This window comes from Callithrix jacchus, chromosome 13 (assembly GCF_049354715.1).
Source record: "Callithrix jacchus isolate 240 chromosome 13, calJac240_pri, whole genome shotgun sequence".
Lineage (NCBI taxonomy): Eukaryota > Metazoa > Chordata > Mammalia > Primates > Cebidae > Callithrix > Callithrix jacchus.
This window is the reverse complement of record NC_133514.1, coordinates 60,482,639-60,502,699: the sequence shown is the minus strand read 5'-3', so window position 1 is coordinate 60,502,699 and position 20,061 is coordinate 60,482,639. Positions and strand designations below refer to the sequence as shown.

Below are 20,061 nucleotides of genomic sequence, written 5' to 3'. Positions count from 1 at the left end.
CTTGAATTCCTGGCCTCAAGTGATCCTCTCACCTTGGCCTCCCAAAGTGCTAGGATTAAAGGCCACTGTACCTGGCCGACTATTTTATTTTTCAGGAAAAAATAAGATGAAGAGCATAGTTTTGAAAAAAGAATAAATGATGGCTCAGTATTTTTTTTTATTTTTTACTTATAACTGAGCATTTTTTATTACTTATTTATTTATTTTAATAGAGACTGGGTTTCTCTGTGTTGCTCCAGGCTGGCTGGTCTTGAACTCCTGGGCTCAACTGATTTTTCTGCCTCCCAAAGTTGCTGGGACTACAGGTGTTGTTGTAGAGATAAAGTTTCACTCTGTTGCCCAGGCTGGACTTGAACTCCTAACTTCCAGCCATCCTCCCACCTTGGCCTCTTAAAATGTTGCGATTACAGGCATGAGCCACCATACCCAACTCCCTTCATTTCTTTTAAAAGGCTCACTCATCTAGAGTAAATTTGAATCTGCAAAATATCTGTTTACCTTGTCCAGAAAGATCCACTGTCTTCTGATGTCCAGTTTTGCCATCAAAGAGCTCCATGATGTACTTCCCTTTGTCATTCGGGGTGGGCTCATTGATTTGTAGCCAGATCTGCTCTCCTGTAACCCCGGTCTTAACCCTGTCTGAGTACTTTATGGCGGTCCCACTGTGAAAATTGAAGAAAACATCCTTAGTGTTTGCTTCCATCCAGTGCTGATCTTTACTTTGTCTCTTATTGAAGCTCTTGTCATAGTTTTGTAGGCTTTTAAAAAACAAGGGATTGGCTGGGAGCGGTGCCTCATGCCTGTAATCCCAGCCCTTTGGGAGGACAAGGCGGTGGATCACCTGAGGTCGGGAGTTTGAGACCAGTCTGACCAACATGGAGAAACCCCATCTCTACTAAAAATACAAATCAGCTGGGCTTGGGGGCGCATGCCTGTAATCCCAACTACTTGGGAGGCTGAGGCAGGAGAATTGCTTGAATCTGGGAGGTGGAGGTTGCAGTGAGCCGAGATCACACCACTGCACTCCAGCCTGGGCAACAGAGCAAGACTCAAAACAAACAAACAAACAAACAAATAAAACCGAGGGATCTGTATATATTGTTTTTCTGCTTCAGAAAAATTGTGGGCCGTGACATACAGAACTGGGATTCCAAGGCCCAAGTTCTGATAGTCTGAACATTTATTAATAACTCATTATAGGCTGGGCACAGTGGCTCATGCCTATAATCCCAGCACTTTGGGAGGCTGAGATGGGCGAATCACAAGGTCAAGAGATCGAGACCATCCTGGCCAACATGGTGAAACTCCATCTCTACTAAAAATATAAAAATTAGCTGGGCATGGTGGCGCACACTTGTAGTCCCAGCTACTCAGGAGGCTGAGGCAGTAGAATCGTTTGAACCCGGGAGGCAGAGGTTGCAGTGAGCTGAGATCGTACCTCTGCACTCCAGCCTGGCGACAGAGCAAGACTCTGTCTCAAAAAAGAAAAATAAAAAATAAAAAATAAACTCTTTATAGCAGTCTGGGGCCCAGTGCAAATCACAATACTAATACTTCTCAGTGGTATTAATTATCTTTGTTTTTGTTTGGGTTTATTTGTAGGACTGGGGTAATCTATAAAGCTAAAAGGCCAAACTACATATTATTGTACTGCATATTTCATCTAGATAATCTATGGCTATAAATCAGATTTTACAAGCTAGCCAAAAAACACACTTATGGAGGCTCACCTGTGCCTGACATCTATTGACATATTTTGTTACAAAGCTATTTAAAACAGATAAATAATGCACTTGGTAGGACAGCCAAGAGTGAATGAAAAGCAGAGTTGCTGCCAACGTGAATGAGGCACGTTCTCTGCCCCAGGATGTGAATTTCTCAGAATTCTACAGTAGGTCATGGGCAGACTCATGCAATGTATTCTCTGCAAGAATATAAGGAAATACAGCCCTTTGTTTCATGATCTTATGGTGCAGAAATGCTACAGATATAGATGAACTAAGAGAAAGCTAGGTAGATATACTTTGAATTATGTTAAAAGAAACTTTATGAAGAAGTTATTAAAAGTGAGGAAATGTTTAAAAAGTGGTATGCAAAATAACATTATTATGGTAACCATCATGAATAGAAAAAAGGCTAGAAGGAAGTACCCTAAAATATTCATAGTATGGTTGGTAAACTATGGATACTATTATAATTTTTTCTAATGTATATTATTATAAATGTATTTTCTGAAGCAAGCATTTTTTATGTCTGTTGTAATAAACAAAATGAACTTTAGAAAAAATAGAAAAACAAAATTTCTGGCTAGGTACGGTGGCTCACACCTGTAATTCCAGCACTTTGGGAGGCCGAGGCAGGTGGATCACTTAAGGTCAGGAGTTCGAGACCAGCCTGGCCACATGGTGAAACCCCCGTCTCTACTAAAAATGCAAAAAATGAGCGAGGTGTGGTGGCATGTGCCTGTAATTCCAGCTACTCAGGAGGTTGAAGCAGGAGAATTGCCTGAACCCGGGAAGCAGAGGTTGCAATGAATTGAGGTCGCGCCATTGCCCTCCAGCCTGGGTAAAAAAGTGAGACTCCTTCTCAAAAAAAAAAAAAAAAGTCCTACTTAAAAAAGTTTTAGCTGTCAAATATTTCATATTTTTAATATTAGATTTAAAAAATATCTATTAAAATATCTATTTAAAAATTTAATATCCAAAAAGATATTAAAAATTACGATGCATAAAACATAGGGTAAAGAAATCCATCTGTACCCCACAGATTTTAGCCTGAGCAATAGATGTGTGTTCGAGAGTTAAACAGAAAGATTGTCCTTTGCCTTGCTATAAAAAAAATCTGTTTTAATTATTTAATCTCTGGGTAACATGGATAAGAGTATCTTCCATCTGCAATGTGCTTCAGATAAAGTAGGTATAATTGGCCCTATTTTCTATAAGAGAAAACTGAGATTTAGAAAATTCAATGACCTGCCTAAGATCACAAGGGAAGATAGGAGCAAAGTGAAGACTAAAATCGGTTTCAAGGGTTTTTTCCCACAATGGTACATACAGACAACAAAGACCATCCTTATCCCTGGGTCTCATGGGCACGTGGAAACACAAGACACTCAAGTAGTTGACTAGACCAAATAATTAAGAAGCTTATGCTTTGCTCCTTTAATAGCAATTTCCTCAAAACATACTTTCAGTGTTCTCAGTTTTGAACAAGTAATTCTTTTAGAAATGATATAAAGCTTTTTGATTGATGATTGAATGAATTTTACTTCTCTCATTCTTCAGACTGATATATTAGAATGTCCTAGATGTCAGAGAGGAATTTCCTAGAATTTGATCTATTTTAGCCTAAAATTACTTTCCTAAAATGTATTCTGAAAGAAATTGAACAAAGGAATAAGCCCCAAGCATTCTACATTGGAATTTTACTGATTCTCATTTTTTTGACTCAGGAAATAACAAATCGTAATACTAATGAAAACACTGTTTTAAACAACTGTAAGGTCATCTTTTTTTTTATTGCATTTTAGGTTTTGGGGTACATGTGCAGAACATGCAAGACATTTGCATAGGTACACACATGGCAGTGTGTTTTGCTGCCTTCCTCCCCTTCACCCACATTTGGCATTTCTCCCCAAGCTATCCCTCCCCAGCTCCCCCAAGGTCATCTTAAAGAAAACACAAATGGCTGCTTTGTGGGACCTGGCTCTGGCTAACTGTTCAATCTAGCCCAGTGGTCCCCAACCTTTTTGGCATCAGGGACCGGTTTCATGAAAGACAATTTTTCCACAGACCAGGTCGAGGGAGGGTTTCAGGATGACCCAAGCACATAACATTTATCATTAGATTCCCATAAGGAGCGCAAAACCTATACCCCTTGCATGCACAGTTCACAATAAGGTTCTCGCTCTGATGAGAATCTAATGCCGCAGCTGATCTGATAGGAGGCGGGCTCTGGTAGTCATCCCCACTCGCCTGCCACTCACCTCCTGTTACATGGCCCAGTTCCTCATAAGCCACGGACTGGTACCAGTCCATGGCCTAGGGTTTGGGGACCTCTAATTTAGACTTCATGAAACTGGAATCCAGTGGTGGGCAGTGCCATGGTGAACCGGGCTCTGGAGCCAGGCTGCCTAGGCTCAGCTTTGACCCACCTCTTAGTTGTGTGACCCCGGGCAGGTCACCTCCCCGAGCCCAAGCTTCCTCATCCCTCAAGTGAGGAGCACCTACCACATAGAGTGGTGAATGTGAAATGAATTCACATACGTAAAGGGCTTGGAGCAGCACCCACATACTGTCAATGCCACTGAGGGTGCAGTGTAAGGAAACATTATCTGCACCCTCCTGGGGATGCCATGTGACCTTCCCAGTGGGGCTCCTAGGAATATTTGCAGTTTGGAAGAAGGGTCCACTGCATCCTGAGGCTGCACTGAAGGTGGCTACACCCCTACGCCCCATCAGATTATCTATGCCAGGTTCTCTTTCAGCTCAGGATGGTTCAAGGAAGCACAGAGGTTAAGGACACTTTCAAGAGTGTAAATGGGAGGCCTGGCTTGATTTAGAAACTGATTTCAGCTCTTGGAATCCCAGAAGTGAATTTGAATAGAGTCCCTGTACAAATGCACAGAGGTTGCCTGGGAATACAAAGATCTTCGGGCTCAATCCAGTTCAAACCCACCTTCCTCAAAGTCACCTTGAGATCTCCAAAACCTTCTGAGGGTGTACAGAAACATGCTAATGTCTCACTCTGCCAGCTGCTATAACAACAATAATCTTTGGCACTTGCTGAATTAGCGTTCTTTGGTGAATATTGTGGGAAATGTGGCACCTCCTGGTGCATACTGCTTCATTTCTGTTCCAGACCATAGCCCGTGTTAACCATGTGTCTAGAGAAAAAGCTAAGAATGTGGCTCCTGATGCCGGCACTGCAGAGAGAGCCCAAGCATGACTCTGGAGGTGGAGGCTGCATTATACAGATGTCCGTGAATTATGGTACTGCTTAAATCACAAAGGAAGATGTACTGTAGCTATTACTGGCCTCAGCACGTACATGTTGAGGGAAAGACCTAACCTCACAGTTAGAGAATGGCCTGGGTGTTTCTGTCTTATGCTCACCAATGCCAGACCTGAGAATTAAGAAGACTCCTTACTCGAGAAGAACAGAATTTTTTTCTCCCTATCCTCCTGTCTTCCAGCGGGGAAATAATTTCTTTCTTTCTTTCCTTGAGACAGTGTCTTACTCTGTCACCCAGGCTGGAGTGCAGTGGTGCCATCTCAGCTCACTGCAACCTCTGTCTCCTGGTTCAAGTGATTCTCGTGCCTCAGTTTCACCAGTAGCTGGGATTACAGGTGTGTGCCACCACACTTGGCTCATTTTTTTTGTTTTTGTATTTTTAGTAGACACAGGGTTTCACCATGTTGGCCAGGCTGGTCTTGAACTCCTGACCTCAAATGATCCACCCGCCTTAGCTTCCCAAAGTGCTGGGATTACAGGCATGTGCCACAGTGCCTAGTGGGGAAAAATTTTCTACACAGTAAGTAGTTTGCATTTACTTACTTGTGGGACCAGTTAACTTTCAAATCTTCCACATAGTAAGTTACAAATGAGTACAGTCGGATGCCTTCAGCTGTGCTCTGGATTTTCAGGTCTGTAGCAGATAAAGCTGAAAGAAGAAAATAGCATATTTCATGCATCTGTATACCCCTCCTGGCAGGAGGATTATATAGCATTGTTGTGTTGTGGTGGGAAATGTTTAACTTACCTATTTTTTTGCATACTTCTGTCATCAGTTCCTTAAAGGCTGTGGAGAGAGATTCATAGCCAAAACTTTAGCAGAAAAATTCTCAGTGTAAGGTTAAATCTCAAATTCTTAGCTCTCAAAACTTCCCTCTCTGGGTGAAAGGAAATGGAAACAAGGGAATGTGTTGACCCATTGATAAGGAGTGTTCTTTGAAGAAATAATTCAATTTTATCAAGTTTTAAAAGATCCCTGCTTGTTTTGATATTTTTTCCCTTGAGTTCTTTGTCATTATCACCATATTTACATTCTAGAGAAAGGGCCACAAGAGATTTCTAGGAAGGTTCTTGGCTTTGAGATTTGCTTTCTCCTTAATTCCCAGGAAGGCTTAGTTTACATTAGAGGACATTTTCTTTTTTTTTTTTGAGACGGAGTTTCGCTCCTGTTACCCAGGCTGGAGTGCAATGGCGCGATCTCAGCTCACCGCAACTTCCGCCTCCTGGGTTCAGGCAATTCTCCTGCCTCAGCCTCCTGAGTAGCTGGGATTACAGGCACGCGCCACCGTGCCCAGCTGATTTTTTGTATTTTTAGTAGAGACGGGGTTTCACCATGTTGACCAGCATGGTCTCGATCTCTTGACTTCATGATCCACCCGCCTTGGCCTCCCAAAGTGCTGGGATTATAGGCTTGAGCCACCGCGCCTGGCCAGAACATTTTCTTATCCGTGTCTTTGATTCATAGTGAATTAACCATGTAGGTCCCCTGGCCTTTGTCAGCCTCATAATGCTTTTTGCCAATAAACACATTTAGCCCCACCTCCACCTAAAGTGGGAAGGTGACGTTAGTCAGACCTCTGCTGTTTGTTAACAATATTATTTTAAAAATCTTGTTCAGGAACAGAATGGTAAGTTTGGGGATCCCATGTAGATTTTCATCATCATGATATATTTGTCCTTAGTAGTCTCTGAAAAGTGGAAGTTGCTTTCTTGCTCTGCTAAAAACTGCAAGGCTTTAAATTTCATATGTAAATCTTGCTTGCTACCTTTAGAGTGGACTGTTTTTCATCATGCATCTCACAGAAGTTTTTGAGCCTGGAACATTTTTTACAGAGTTGAAACAAAAATAACGATTTAAATTGAAAACAGACCCCTTGAGGACTCTGCACTATAAATTCTCTGAGGATCGAAAATACACTTCTGATTTTGAAGATGACTAGAAGTGAAGTAGTTTTGAATAAAACAGTTCACTCTGTTGGAATTTCAATTAAGCCAAAATCTGTGGACAAAAAATCAGCATGACTTCAATTGTCAGCTCCGCCTCAATCATCAGTCTGATAAGCTGTATGCAAAAACACACGACAGACCCCAGCAGCTGGTGGACTGACCTTCATCCACAAGCTTCAGTCTGCTCTTATCTTTTCCTCGGTCATCTTTCAGGATAACTTCATAAATCCCAGCATCTTTCTTGGAAAACTAAGGGGGAATAGATATACCACATTATACCCTTCGTAGCCTCAGGGCATGGTATCTGCATTTTTTCCCTACTGCTTCTTCCTTTATTTATTTATTTTTTTAAAGAGACAAGGGTCTTACTCTGTTGCCCAGGCTGGAGTGCAGACAAGTGATTATAGTTAACTGCATCCTTGATTTCTTGGCCTCAAGCCTTGGCCTCCCAAAGCACTGGTATTACAGGTGTGAGCCACTGCACCTGACCTGGTATCTGCATTTTTAGAGGCCCTTGATTTACGGAACTGCCATCAAAGCACACTTCGAGCAAGCATCTAACTGTGTGAGTGGTGAACTGTTCACCGATGCAGAAATGTGTCTCTCCATAATGATTTGACCAGTAAGCTAGCAGTCCTGACGCTTTACATTCCAGGGCAGTAACTGATAGGAGGCTTAAAGTCCTTACCATTTACTCTGCTCTCATTTTTAAAACAAGTGATCACTAGTTTTATAGTAATGTATTTAAATGCTGTGCTCTTTTAGACAGAAAGTAGATAAAAATCTCTCCTTAAATGAATACCATGTCTGATGTCTCTGTACTTTTAGGGAACAAGTTACCAGGAAGCTTAAGTACAAAGAAAGAAAGATCCACTTAACTGCCCATATATGGATAAAAATAACTCAGGAAAGCAAGAGTTGTGGCATTCAGCTGGTATTGGTTTGCTATGTAACAAATCCACACAGATCACAAGGCTAGAGAAGCTTTTGTGTTCCTACAACAGTTGGAAGTAAGCTAATATAAATCCCCTGGTCATGAAAGGAATACAGAATCTAGTGGCTGTTATGGGGTAAGAAAGAGGATAGAGAGCTAATATAATACATTTTACATTTATAATCACCTACCTCTGTTATAAGCAGGGTACATATACCATCCTTAAAGTCGTGCTTTTCATCCACTGATATCTCCCTCTCATCTTTGTACCACACAATATGAGTCTCCTTTTTAATATTGGCCACCTGGGAGAAAAACCATAATTACTTTTCTTAAAATAAGGAAATGTACTCTTGTGAAGCTAAACAGTTCTTAATACAGCAAGATACAGAAGAAAAAACACTGAATGTGGAGTGAGAAGACACACATTTTTAAAGGAATCAATTGAAGGCTATTTTAATTGAGAAAAGAGTTTAGAATCAAGTGGACACCAATGAATAAACCTAAATCAATAGCATCTCTATTTCCAGCAGTGAAAATTGACTTTAAAATCATGTGGTAGGAAAGAAAAGAGAGAATAGATACATTCATACTGACACATAATTAAATGAAAACAGAAATCTCAAAACCAAAGGAAGACAAATCCCATCAGATTAAAATACAGGCTCTGTTACAAAAACAAATGGCTTTCTTAAAGTAAGCCTCAATCTATATCTAAAAATTTAATACAAGATAAATGAGGCATTGCAAATATATGTGGAGGGGAGGCATGGATTAATAAATTAATTCACAATTTTGAGGAGACTCACTTAGATACACTAATCTGCTCATCATATCATCTATTTCAAAGGGACTGAACAACTGCATGTGGTTAAAGGGATCTTGAACTTTATTTACAATGCTTGAATTTTTTTACAAGGGAGAATATGTATGTCTTGTATAATTCAAATTGTATGAAAAATAAAGACTTCCTACAAATCAAGAACACCATCCCAAAGACCCCACTGAATAATGGGTGAAATGTACATATCATTCCCCAAAGAGAAAATACAACTATAAAACCAACAAAGAAAATGTTGTCTCATTATACACAAGTATATGCAAGTTTTAAAATGTCAAACAATTTAGTGCAACCACTATATGCAATCATTCTTTATGACCCTGCAAACTGGTTCCTGAATTATAGAAAGTGTGTTACCAGCTGACCTTGCTTACATAAAAACAACCCCGACTGGAAAGCTGCATCTGGACCCAGAGGACTAGAAACGTACTCCACAGCTTTGGGCTTTGCTGAGTACATTGCTCTTGTAATTTGGACACATCCCTTGTGTGTCCCTGGAAGCTCTGCTCAGGAAATTGTTACAAGAGATACTAGTTCCTCCGGCATGAAGGTTTTTTGTTTTTGTTTTTTTTTAAAGCCATGGCGCCTTCCTGCACCTGCCCAAAGTGGACCTTGTCTCCTTGCATCTGAGCTTTCTGTTGTCCGGGGTGGCAAAGATCATGGCTCCACATGTGGACTCCTGTGGGAGAGGAAGTCCCAGTGTGCAAGCTAGAGTTCCTCCTACATTCAGTTTTGTTGTTTGTTTGTTTGAGACAGAATCTCACTCCATCACCTAGGCTGCAGTGCAGTGGTGTGATCTCGGCTCACTGTAACCTCTGCCTCCCAGGTTCAAGCAATTCTCCCACCTCAGCCTCCCAAGTTGCTGGGACCACAGGTGCCTGGCACCATACCCGGCTAACTTTTGTATTTTTAGAGGAGATGGTGTTTTACCATATTGGCTAGGCTGGTCTTGAACTCCTGACCTCAAGTGATCCACCTGCCTTGGCCTCCCAAAGTACTAGGATTACAGGTATCAGCCACCACGCTTGGCCCCTCCTACATTTTATTGAGTAGACTAGTGCCAAGCAAGGCCCATGATACTCTTGTGAGTCTGAATGATTAGCTGTGCTTACTCATGAACTGTAATGCGATATATGAGTGGCTAAATTTATAGAAATTGCTACAATAATGGAACAAAGAGGAAGGGGGAGTCCTTCTAGAGATAACTGAACTGGGCCTGGGAAAGGATTTTGTCAGAGAAGCTGAAAGAAGGTCATTCCAGGCATTGGAACAACAGCATAAGCACAAAATGTGTGAATATTCACAACCTATTTCCAGGCTGTCCTTGGTTGTTCAGAATCTGGGTACAGGGCTGATTCTCCTGAGGAAAATGATCACAGGACACCAGAGCTCCCCTTCAGAGTGCCACAGCAATCGCAGAAGGGGAGGGATGTGTGGGCTTTTGAAAAGGGCTGGCTTACAGGGAGGGGCCATGCAGATGAGGAAGTGAGTGGGGGACAGCAAGACAGAGGGCAGCTGAGATGAGATAGAAGGTGAGGGTTTCAGCTGCTGCCAGAGAAAGAATTTTTCAAGCAGCATTGCCATCTCCTGCGAGGCTAAAACCTAGGATTATTTTCCTTATATGTATTTCTGATAGACTGCTGTTTCTTTGAGTTTATCAGATCCAGTAGACACTGTGGCACTTGGTTTCTGGCACTTGGTTTCACAATTATCTCATGACCATTGTGAAATCCAGAACAAATGCCACACCTATGCTTCCACTTGCCATTGTCGGCCAGCAGGACCTTCATGCTCCAATCTCACCCACCAGTTGCTTACCCAAAACATTTCTGATGACTCACTCAGCTACATACCGCATGCTAAGGTACACACTAGTTTAGAACGCTATATAGAATTTTTTCCCCCAAATCTTTCCAAAGTCCTAATAAGATAATTGGTTATGGGGCCGGGCGCGGTGGCTCATGCCTGTAATCCCAGCACTTTGGGAGGCCGAGGCGGGTGGATCACGAGGTCAAGAGATCGAGACCATGCTGGTCAACATGGTGAAACCCTGTCTCTACTAAAAATACAAAAATTAGCTGGGCATGGTGGCGCGTGCCTGTAATCCCAGCTACTCAGGAAGCTGAGGCAGGAGAATTGCCTGAACTCAGGAGGCGGAGATTGCGGTGAGCTGAGATCGTGCCATTGCACTCCAGCCTAGGTAACAAGAGCGAAACTCCGTCTCAAAAAAAAAAAAAAAAAAAAAGATAATTGGTTATGAGCTGCCAGCTCTTTCCACATCTCTCCCTCAAGACAGCACAGTGGCTTGGAGTCAGTGGCACAGCTGGGCAACACCCAGGGGTACTGTTGAGCCAACCTCAAAATTTACATAGCAAGGTCCACGAAACTGCCACTGGAGTGATTCTGGAATAGTTCTATGATTTAGAATACAGATTTGGCTTAAAACAAAAACAATGTGAGAGTCTTTAGATATTACTAATTATATAAAGGTCTAGGGTCTTACTAAGTAGGTCATAAGTAGTGAATAGGAATGATCACCTTGCCTTCTCATACTTTATGCCATTTTATTTTAAATCTTTCTTATCAACAAACGGTTACGGTAACATTCAACAGTAAATATGTGTCCCGCTTATCATTTTGGCTCAGATGGAAGAGATGAAAAATTGATCATCCTCTTCTCCACATTCTATTTCCCTTGAATCAAATATTAAAGATTTATCTACCTCTTACCTTGCATTTCAGTAGTACATTACATTCACCAGTCACTTCCCAGCTCAAATACTCAGCAAAGTGAGGACCTATAAAATTTTAACGACATTAGTAATTACTCTATTAATCACAAGTGCAAAATCAAAGCTCACAGTTAAGTCCTAAGGTGCTTTAGGTCTGAAGCCAAATAATTTTTAAAATAGTAGATCTAGCTTTTAAATATTTTAATGTCTACATATTTGACCATAGATGTTTTAAATTATTTTAATTTACTAGGTGTTATTAACATAATTAATATTTATTTTAATTTGTTATGGAGATAACCTTGGAACATTTTGTACAAAAAATTAAAAATTTTCTCTTTATCCACTGCCTATTTTACCTTGTTTCCTGATCCATTCTTGCCGCTGGAATTCAGCTTCTTTCTGGAGCTTTTTGAAAACTACAAATTGAAAAACAAGGAAGTGTGAAATTGAGTCGGGTGTTATAATTGCACATGTCAGCCACTGCGCTAAGTGATTTATATTCATTATTGTAACATTCATACATTGTGACAATCCTGCTCCTCTTTGATCTTTAGATGAAGAAATAGGCTTAGGAAGGTTCAATAAATTGTCCAAGTTCATAAAGCTAGGAAACAGTGAAATATCATTAGATGTTGCAAATACAGAGATCTGGCCAGCCTTTCCATTGCCTTCCTTACTGCCACATTTTAAATCTGGGTGGTAGTAAGTGAACAGCTGACTTACTACAATCTAGTTACAATGTATCATCAGTAGATTCCGCATGCACTTCTTCTGCATATTTTTCTTCTCAATTTTAGTAATTTACAGTAAGTACACATGGTAAAACAGTATCATGGTTTGTTTCTGAGACACATACAGTCTTTGATGTATTGCAATCTCCCTCACTGGAGAATTTCAGCAATAAACATTTATTTATATATGAAAATATTTAAATGCAGTCTTGCCTATGGGCTAGGGATAAATTTGGTGTTCTTGCAAATTAACTTTCATTTGTATGAAACAAAATACCATACAAAGTATTAGCTGTGGTTTGATCTTGGCTTACTGCAACCTCTACCTCCTGGGTCAAGTGATTTTCACGCCTCAGCCTCCCAAGTAGCTGGAACTACAGGTGCATGCCACCACGCCAGGCTAATTTTTGTATTTTTAGTAGAGACAGGGTTTCACCATGTTGGCCAGGCTGGTCGTGAACTCCTGACTTCAGGTGATCTGCCCACCTTTACCTCCCAAAGTGCTGGGATTACAGGGACGATCCACTGTGCCCAGTTAAAAATTGTATTTTGAACATTAGAATTCAATTAAGCAACAATTCCTACTGCCTTTCACATGACAACTTTTGTGCCATGGAGTATTTGGATTGAAGGGAGTATCAAAGCCTGCTGGTTAATGTTCCACGGAATTCTTACCCTCGCCAATGAGAACAACAGTAGAATGGTTAGTTGCTTTTCCATCTTGAAGCTGGAAAGAGTATGTTCCCTCATCCTCATCCTGTAGCTGTTCCATGAACATTTCAATGATGCCAGTGTTTCGGTCAATATGCATTTTATATTTCTTCAGTGTGAAAAGAAAATGACAGAGAAATCAGTGAGGCAGATATTTTACTTTGATGACAATAAGCTTGATGAAATAAAAATAAACCCCAAAGAATAATAATTTTATGCTAGGCACAGTGGTTCATGCCTATAATCCCAGTACTTTGGGAGGCCAAGGTGGGAGGATTGCTTGCAGCCAGAAGTTTGAGACCAGCCTCGGCAACAAAGCAAGATCTTGCCTCTATAAAAATACAAAAATCAGCTGGGCATGGTGGTGTGTGCCTACAATCCCAGCTACTCAGGAGGCTGAGGTGGGAGGATCTCTTGAACCCAGGAGGTCAAGGCTATAGGGAGTCATGATTGTCCCACTGCACCCCAGCCTGGGCAACAGAAGGAGACCATGTCTGAAGATAAGAAATAAAAATTAAAAATTAGAATAACAATTAAATAAAATTTCTTCATAATAGAGCAAGTTCTTCATATTCTTATACCCAGGAAAAGGGAAATGTTATGTGGAGTTTTTGACTTAGACCAGAATAGGTTACTAAAAAGTCTGAGATTTAGTTTCTTTTTTCTTTTTATTTGGAGTCTCGCTCTGTCACCAGGCTGAAGTGCAGTGACATCATCTCGGCTCACTGCAATCTCTGCCTCCTGGGTTGAGGCAATTCTCTGCCTCAGCCTCCTGAGTAGCTGAGATTACAGGCGTGTGCCACCATTCTAAGCTAATTTTTGTATTTTTTAGTAGAAATGGGATTTCACTATGTTGGCCATGACAGTCTTGATGTCTTGACCTCGTGATCCACCCACCTCGGCCTCCCAAAGTGCTGGGATTACAGGCATGAGCCACCGCGCCCAGCTTCATTTCTTAAATCTAAATAAACTTTTGTTACCTCAAGTCACAAAATGTCAAAAATTGTCTTGAGACTCTCACATTGCCTTCCAGATGTCTGTATGTATGTATGTTGAGACAGATTCTGGCTTTGTCACCCAGGCTGGAGTGCAGTGGTACAATCTTGGTTCACTGCTACCTCTGCCTCCCAGGTTCAAGTGATTCTGCTACCTCAACCTCCTGAGTAGCTGGGACTACAGGCATGTGCCACCATACCCCGCTAATTTTTGTACACTTAGTAGAGACGCAGTTTTATTTTGATGGCCAGGCTGGTCTTGAAGTCCTCAACTCAAGTGATGTGCCCACTGCGGCCTTCCAAAGTGCTGGGATTACAGGCATAAGCCACTGCTCCTGGCCTGCATTATTTTTAACTAGTAGAATAATGTAAAATCATGGGCAGCAGAGGCAGGTATCTTGCTCATTCATTGCTATTTCATTGGCATCTTGCATATGCATGGAACATAACAGGCAATTATCAAATATCTGCTGAATTAATACATGAATAAAAATGCTTCTAAATCTACTTACTCTTTTATTTTTCTCTTTTTAGAGACAGGGTCTCTGTTGCTTAGGCTGGAGGGCAGTGGTGCCTTCCAGCAAGGAGCTCACTGCAGCCTTGATCTCCTGGACTCAAGCCATCCTCCTGCCTTAGGCTCTTGAGGCTAGGACTATGGGCACACACCAGCATGCCTCACTAATTGTTAAAAATTTTTTGTAGAGATGAGGTTTTGCTATTGTTGCCCAAGCTGGTCTCAAACTCTGAGCCTCGAGCAATTCCCCTGCCTCAGCCTCCCAAAATGCCAGGATTACTGGTGTGAGCCACCACGCCTGGCCCTATTTGCTTTTACTGAATGGAAATAGCCCTATTAGACTCTACTTACTCTATCATATTCTGGACAACTTTTTTTCCCAGAATGTAAAGACAAATTTTAGTCCCTGGGCATGCAAGCACAAATTTCATAATAGATTTGAATTGGTTAACTTGGCTCAGGTCTGGGCTAAACTCTGTGATGCAAATCATGCTCCCAAGCCTCCCCTACAGGAAGTCAGTCTCCAACTGAGACCACATTTTTGCTTAGCATTCCCCATCCTCTCCTGCTCCCCTGCAATATATTACTTGAATGAGAAACTACTTCAGACTCTCCTAAGAAACTTGATTTAAGAGAGTAGGCAACACGTGTGCCCGCTTGAACACGTGAAGGGGAGTACGTCTATATGCATGTACGCATGAATGTTCACTCAATGGCTGTGGGGTGATGAGTGAGGCCAACAACACTTTTCCTTCCTCTCCCCTGGCCAGGTGGTGAGGGAACATTTTGAAAGTGGAGAGGAGACAGGTCGCAGTGGACACAGGCATCAGGAGTGACTTGTTCTGGCCCCACCCCAAGTCACTCTATGCATTGGAAAGGACTATGCTGCATGCCCTCCTAATAATATTCATGATACTCGTTTCCCTCTCACTAACAAGTCCTCAAATGTTTTAAAAATACATCTCAGTGAAAAGAGAAAGGGTTGCTAATAATGGCCACAAACCACACCTCCTCTGCCCTCTCAGTTTCCCATTTACACCCATGATAGCACAGGTCATAGTCAGAGGCTGTGAACCCCAGTTCTTCAGTACTACTGGGCACTGGCCTGATCTTGACTTGACTGATGTCAGTGGGGAGGACAAATAAAGAATAGATGTTGTAATTCTATCTATAATACTATGTTTATGTTAAAAGGAAAGCAAAGAAGCCAGGACGGTGGCTCATGCCTGTAATCCTAGTACTTTGGGAGGCTGAGATGGGAGGATCACCTGAGGTCGGGAGTTCAAGCCAAGCCTGACCAACATGGAGAAATCCCATCTCTACTAAAAATTACAAGATTCACTGGGCATGGTGGCACATGCCTATAACTCCAGCTACTCGGGAGGCTGAGGCAGGGGAATTGCTTGAACCAGGGAGGCGGAGGTTGTGGTGAACCAAGATCATGCCATTGCACTCCAGCCTGGGTAACAAGAGTGAAACTCTGTTTAAAAAAAAAAAGGAAAGGAAAGAGTATATATATATATATATATATATATATATATATAAATAATTACCTATGTAAATATGCTACAAACAGACATACATACAGAGAAGCACAGAAAAAAGTCCAAGAACATATATACCAATATGTACATCAAAGATCCATAAGAAGTGTTACAGCTCTTTTAGAATTTGTCTAGCAGTCTTTTGATTTTTGCCGGAAAACCTCCCCGAACACCAAAAGAAAAAAAGCCGTAAGAATGTGTAATTAGTAGTCCTTTCCTAGTCTTTAATGCTTTTCATAATAAAGATATATTGTGGTTTTTTGATTTGCTTTGTTTTTGAGACAGAGTCTAGCTCTGTCATCCAGGCTGGAGCGTATGGCGCGATCTTCGCTCAGTGCAACCTCCACCTCCTGGCTTCAATCAATTCTCGTGCCTCAACCTCCTGAGTAGCTGGGATTACAGGTGCATGCCACCCTGCCCGGCTAGGATGTATTATGTTTTTCACCAGAAAAGCAATGAAAGGTATTTTTATTGCATTTTTCAGAGCCATTGGGACAAGAGGCCTGTTCTTCATATAATGAATCAGATCTGTGCTGGGGTTTCCAGTGTGAGTATGATGTGAACTCAGGCGAGGGTGTGGGCTCCTCTGCCTCCCAGGAGACCCACTCTGTTCTTGTGGGTGATCATGCATCTTGGTTTGCCTGAGACCATTTTGGTTTACGACTGCTTATGACTGCTGTCCTTTCATTCTCAAATTGTCCCAGTTTGCATAATATGATATAGTCAATCTGTATTTTCCTTTCACAGTTTTCACTTGTGAGAAGGATTCAACTCTCCCACTCCACCACCCAGCGGTTTTTATAACAACATATCCACATCCACATACGGCTTCCTCATTGTATTCTACAATGATACATTAAAAAGTCTAAACAGTGTAAAACCTACCGGGCCTTCAAAAATTTCCTTCTCGTTAAATATGTAGTTGACTTTGGCATTGGCAGATAGCTTCTCAGCCTGCATCCAAAACCGGACCTGGCCTTTCTCCAAAATTTCAACTGCCAACTCTGATTTAACTGGGACAGCTATGAAAAGTAAAAATAAACACAGTAATTATATTGGTAACCAATTACATTGATACAGATTTTCCAACAAGTGAAAAAAATAAACCAGGCAATGGAAATGACAATGTAGCACCCGCTTCCTGCAAAGCCCAGAGGCAGTGAGTGGTGCAGGGAAAGGCTTCGATTAAAGACAGAGGGACTCAGCTTTGATGCTGGGACTGTCACTTAGAGCAAGCTGTTCATCCTCTTTAATCATAGTTTGAACTGTAAAAACAAGGAAGATGAACTTACCTCTGGGGGTATAGGGGCACTTCTAGCCAACATCTGTAACTTTCTACTGTGGCTTTTGGTTGGTGTTTTTTCTTTTCCTTTTTTTTTTTTTGTTTTTTTTTTAACCACAGGGTCTTGCTCTATTGCCTAGTCTGGTGTATAATGACACGATCTCAGCTCACTGCAACCTCTGCCTCCTGGGTTCAGGCAATCCTCTCACCTCATCCTCCTGGGTAGCTTGGACAACAGTCACGCACCACCACACCTGGCTAATTTTTTTTTATTAGTCAGGGTCTCACTACGTTGCCCAGGCTGGTCTTGAACTCCTAGCCTCATGTGATCCTCCCTCCCTGGCCTCCCAAAGTGTTAGGATTACAGGTGTGAGCCACCTTGCCGGGCTGGCATGTGCTGTATTTTAAATTAGAAGTTTCCTAAACTTATGTCAAATATAAATTAATATTTCTTTGTATTTATTTTAAAACTACTCTTTTCAAGTTTCAAGGGATGCTTTTCTTTGCATGATTCCATATTCACTACCAAGTTCAGTGTGATGAATTCATTCCAATGCAGGACTGAGAGGGGGCTCAGCTGTTATCTAGTGAGGTGGTTTCATGGTAAAGAGAAGGTGGGCTTTGGAGTCCCACCAAGATCTGGACCAGTTACTCTCCTCCTTTAAGCCTTATGTCCCTCACCTGCTAACATGATTGTGCTATGAAGAGTAAATATAAGGCTGGGTGTGGTGGCTCATGCCTGTAATCCTAGCACTTTGGGAGGCCGAGGTGGGTGGATCACTTGAGGTCAGGAATTTGAGACCAGCCTGGACAACATGGCAAAACCCCATCTCTACTAAAATTATAAAAATTATCCAGGCGTGGTGGTGGGCATCTATATCCCAGCTACCCTCAGGAGGCTGAGGCAGGAGAATTGCTTGAACCTGGGAGGTGGAAGTTGCAGTGAGCTGAGATTGTGCCACTGCACTGCAGCCTGGGCAACAGAGTAAGAGTCTGTCTCAATAAATAAATTAATAAATAAGAGTAAATATAGTAACATAACACATTAAGGTACAGTGAATAATAATCTGTGTTCAAGAAGGTTGGTTCTCTTCCTCCCCTCACTTTACTAAGGAGAAAACTGCACCCCAGGAGACAGTGGTAACACGTCTGGGTGGTGGAGCTAAGAGCAGGGTCACTCCAACCTGCAACCAGAAGTCAAAGTAGAAAGTTACAGACGTTGGCTGGAAGTGCCCCTGTGCCCCTAGAGGTAAGTCCATCTGCCTCATTTTTACAATTGAAACAATTAGGATTCAAAGGGGATGAACAACTTGCTCTTCTGTATTCCTCTTGGTCCTGGTGTCCACACGGTGGTGAGCAGGAGGTCTGAGTGGACCCCAGGGTAGCAGGGGCAGAGGCTAAGCTTCCCCCTTACAGGACACTCATAGTGCTACAAGTAAGTCTTGAGGAGAGTGGAAAGTACAATTTCTTCTAGAAACATCTGGAGAGAGACTTCATTCTAGGAAACCTAATGTGTAAGTGAGGAGGTTACCCAAGGGGCCCAGACTCGTGAGGGAGGAGGAGGAACAGGCCTTCCCAGAAGCCTCCAGCTCTCTTACTGTACACTGTCCTCTCTGAGTCCTGAAAACAGCGTCTGAGGAATGCTGGCCGCCTTGAATGGCCACAGGGGGCCTGGAGCAAACATGGCCGTGCATACACAGAGATAGCACATGTTGTGGTCAGGGGAGCAGGCTCCAGAGGCAGAGAACCTGGGTTTAACCAGCTGTGTGCAAATGATCTAGTTTTACTTGACCTCTCTGGGCCTCATGTTCTTCCCCTCTAAAATCCAATTGCCACAATACCAATCGTTTTAAGGTCATTGTGGAATTCAAAGAATATATCCTGTTTAAATTCCCTATAAAGAGCCTGGCATATAATAATGCTCTATTAATGTTGGCTGTTAATAGTTTGGCATCTCTTTCCTCCTCTAGTTGCTTCTACAACATCTACCAACACCAATTTTTTTTTGAGATGGAGTCTCACTCTGTTGCCCAGGCTGGAGGGCAGCAGCACAATCTCAGCTCACTGCAACTTCTACCTCCCTGGTTCAAGCGATTCTCCTGCCTCAGCCTCCAGAGTAACTGGGATTACAGGCGCTCGCCACCATACCTGGTTAATTTTTACAATCACCAGTTTTAAAATATGATATGTGGACAACTAAGAGGACACACACCAATATATCTATATTTATGTATATGTGCTTGTACATGTCTGCACACATACAGCGCATGCGTACAAGAGGGGTAACAACCGGTGTCTGCGAACGAAGGGCAGTATGCTGACAATACCGAAGTGTACCCTCCCCCCATCCCCCAAAATACCTTCAATTCTTGGTGTACGGACATATATTCAAATAAGCTGACTTTCCACACTGCAATTTAGTATCAATACTGGCAAGATAGACTAAGTCACCTTGTATTTTTAGCTCTGCGCATTTTTATTTTTCCATTTACTCAGCTCTAAATGTCCTTAGGCTCTTTTCTCTGGCGGTTAATGTACCTCAGTAAAATATGCTATTTGTAGTTTTAAGGCACATGTTTAGCGGTTTTCAAAATATTTTTGAAAACAGCTTAAAATAGGAGAATTTACTGTGCCAAAAGATAAAGGAATGCCATGCTCTTTATTATATTCTCTACGAAATAAGACAGCTTAAAACCTTACAAAATCGGAAGAAAACGACTTCATTAACATGCCAGCATTTACAACGAGGAAGTGAGTATGAATCAGGAAATTACACGTGCTGCTCCTATCACCAGACCTCTGAAAATCGTGCTG

At 41.9% G+C, this 20,061-nt stretch overlaps 1 protein-coding gene and 1 non-coding gene across 5 annotated transcripts in view; one reads left to right on the top strand and one right to left on the bottom strand.

The window, feature by feature from the left end:
* Positions 1 to 20,061, bottom strand: part of MYOM1 (myomesin 1) — a 195,149-nt gene that overhangs the window by 11,410 nt on the left and 163,678 nt on the right. For all 4 annotated transcript variants that reach the window (XM_035270670.3, XM_078347837.1, XM_035270669.3 and 1 more), the window contains 9 exons: positions 16,851 to 16,987; positions 12,877 to 13,021; positions 11,827 to 11,886; positions 11,466 to 11,533; positions 8,086 to 8,199; positions 7,122 to 7,209; positions 5,762 to 5,800; positions 5,557 to 5,662; positions 499 to 662 (listed from right to left, as the gene is read on the bottom strand). In XM_035270670.3, the coding sequence (XP_035126561.1) occupies positions 499 to 662; positions 5,557 to 5,662; positions 5,762 to 5,800; positions 7,122 to 7,209; positions 8,086 to 8,199; positions 11,466 to 11,533; positions 11,827 to 11,886; positions 12,877 to 13,021; positions 16,851 to 16,987 (921 nt within the window). The remainder of the gene's footprint in view (positions 1 to 498; positions 663 to 5,556; positions 5,663 to 5,761; positions 5,801 to 7,121; positions 7,210 to 8,085; positions 8,200 to 11,465; positions 11,534 to 11,826; positions 11,887 to 12,876; positions 13,022 to 16,850; positions 16,988 to 20,061) is intronic.
* LOC118147051 (U7 small nuclear RNA) lies at positions 16,070 to 16,129 on the top strand. Its single transcript, XR_004733224.1, has one exon. It is a non-coding gene; the product is annotated as a U7 small nuclear RNA (small nuclear RNA).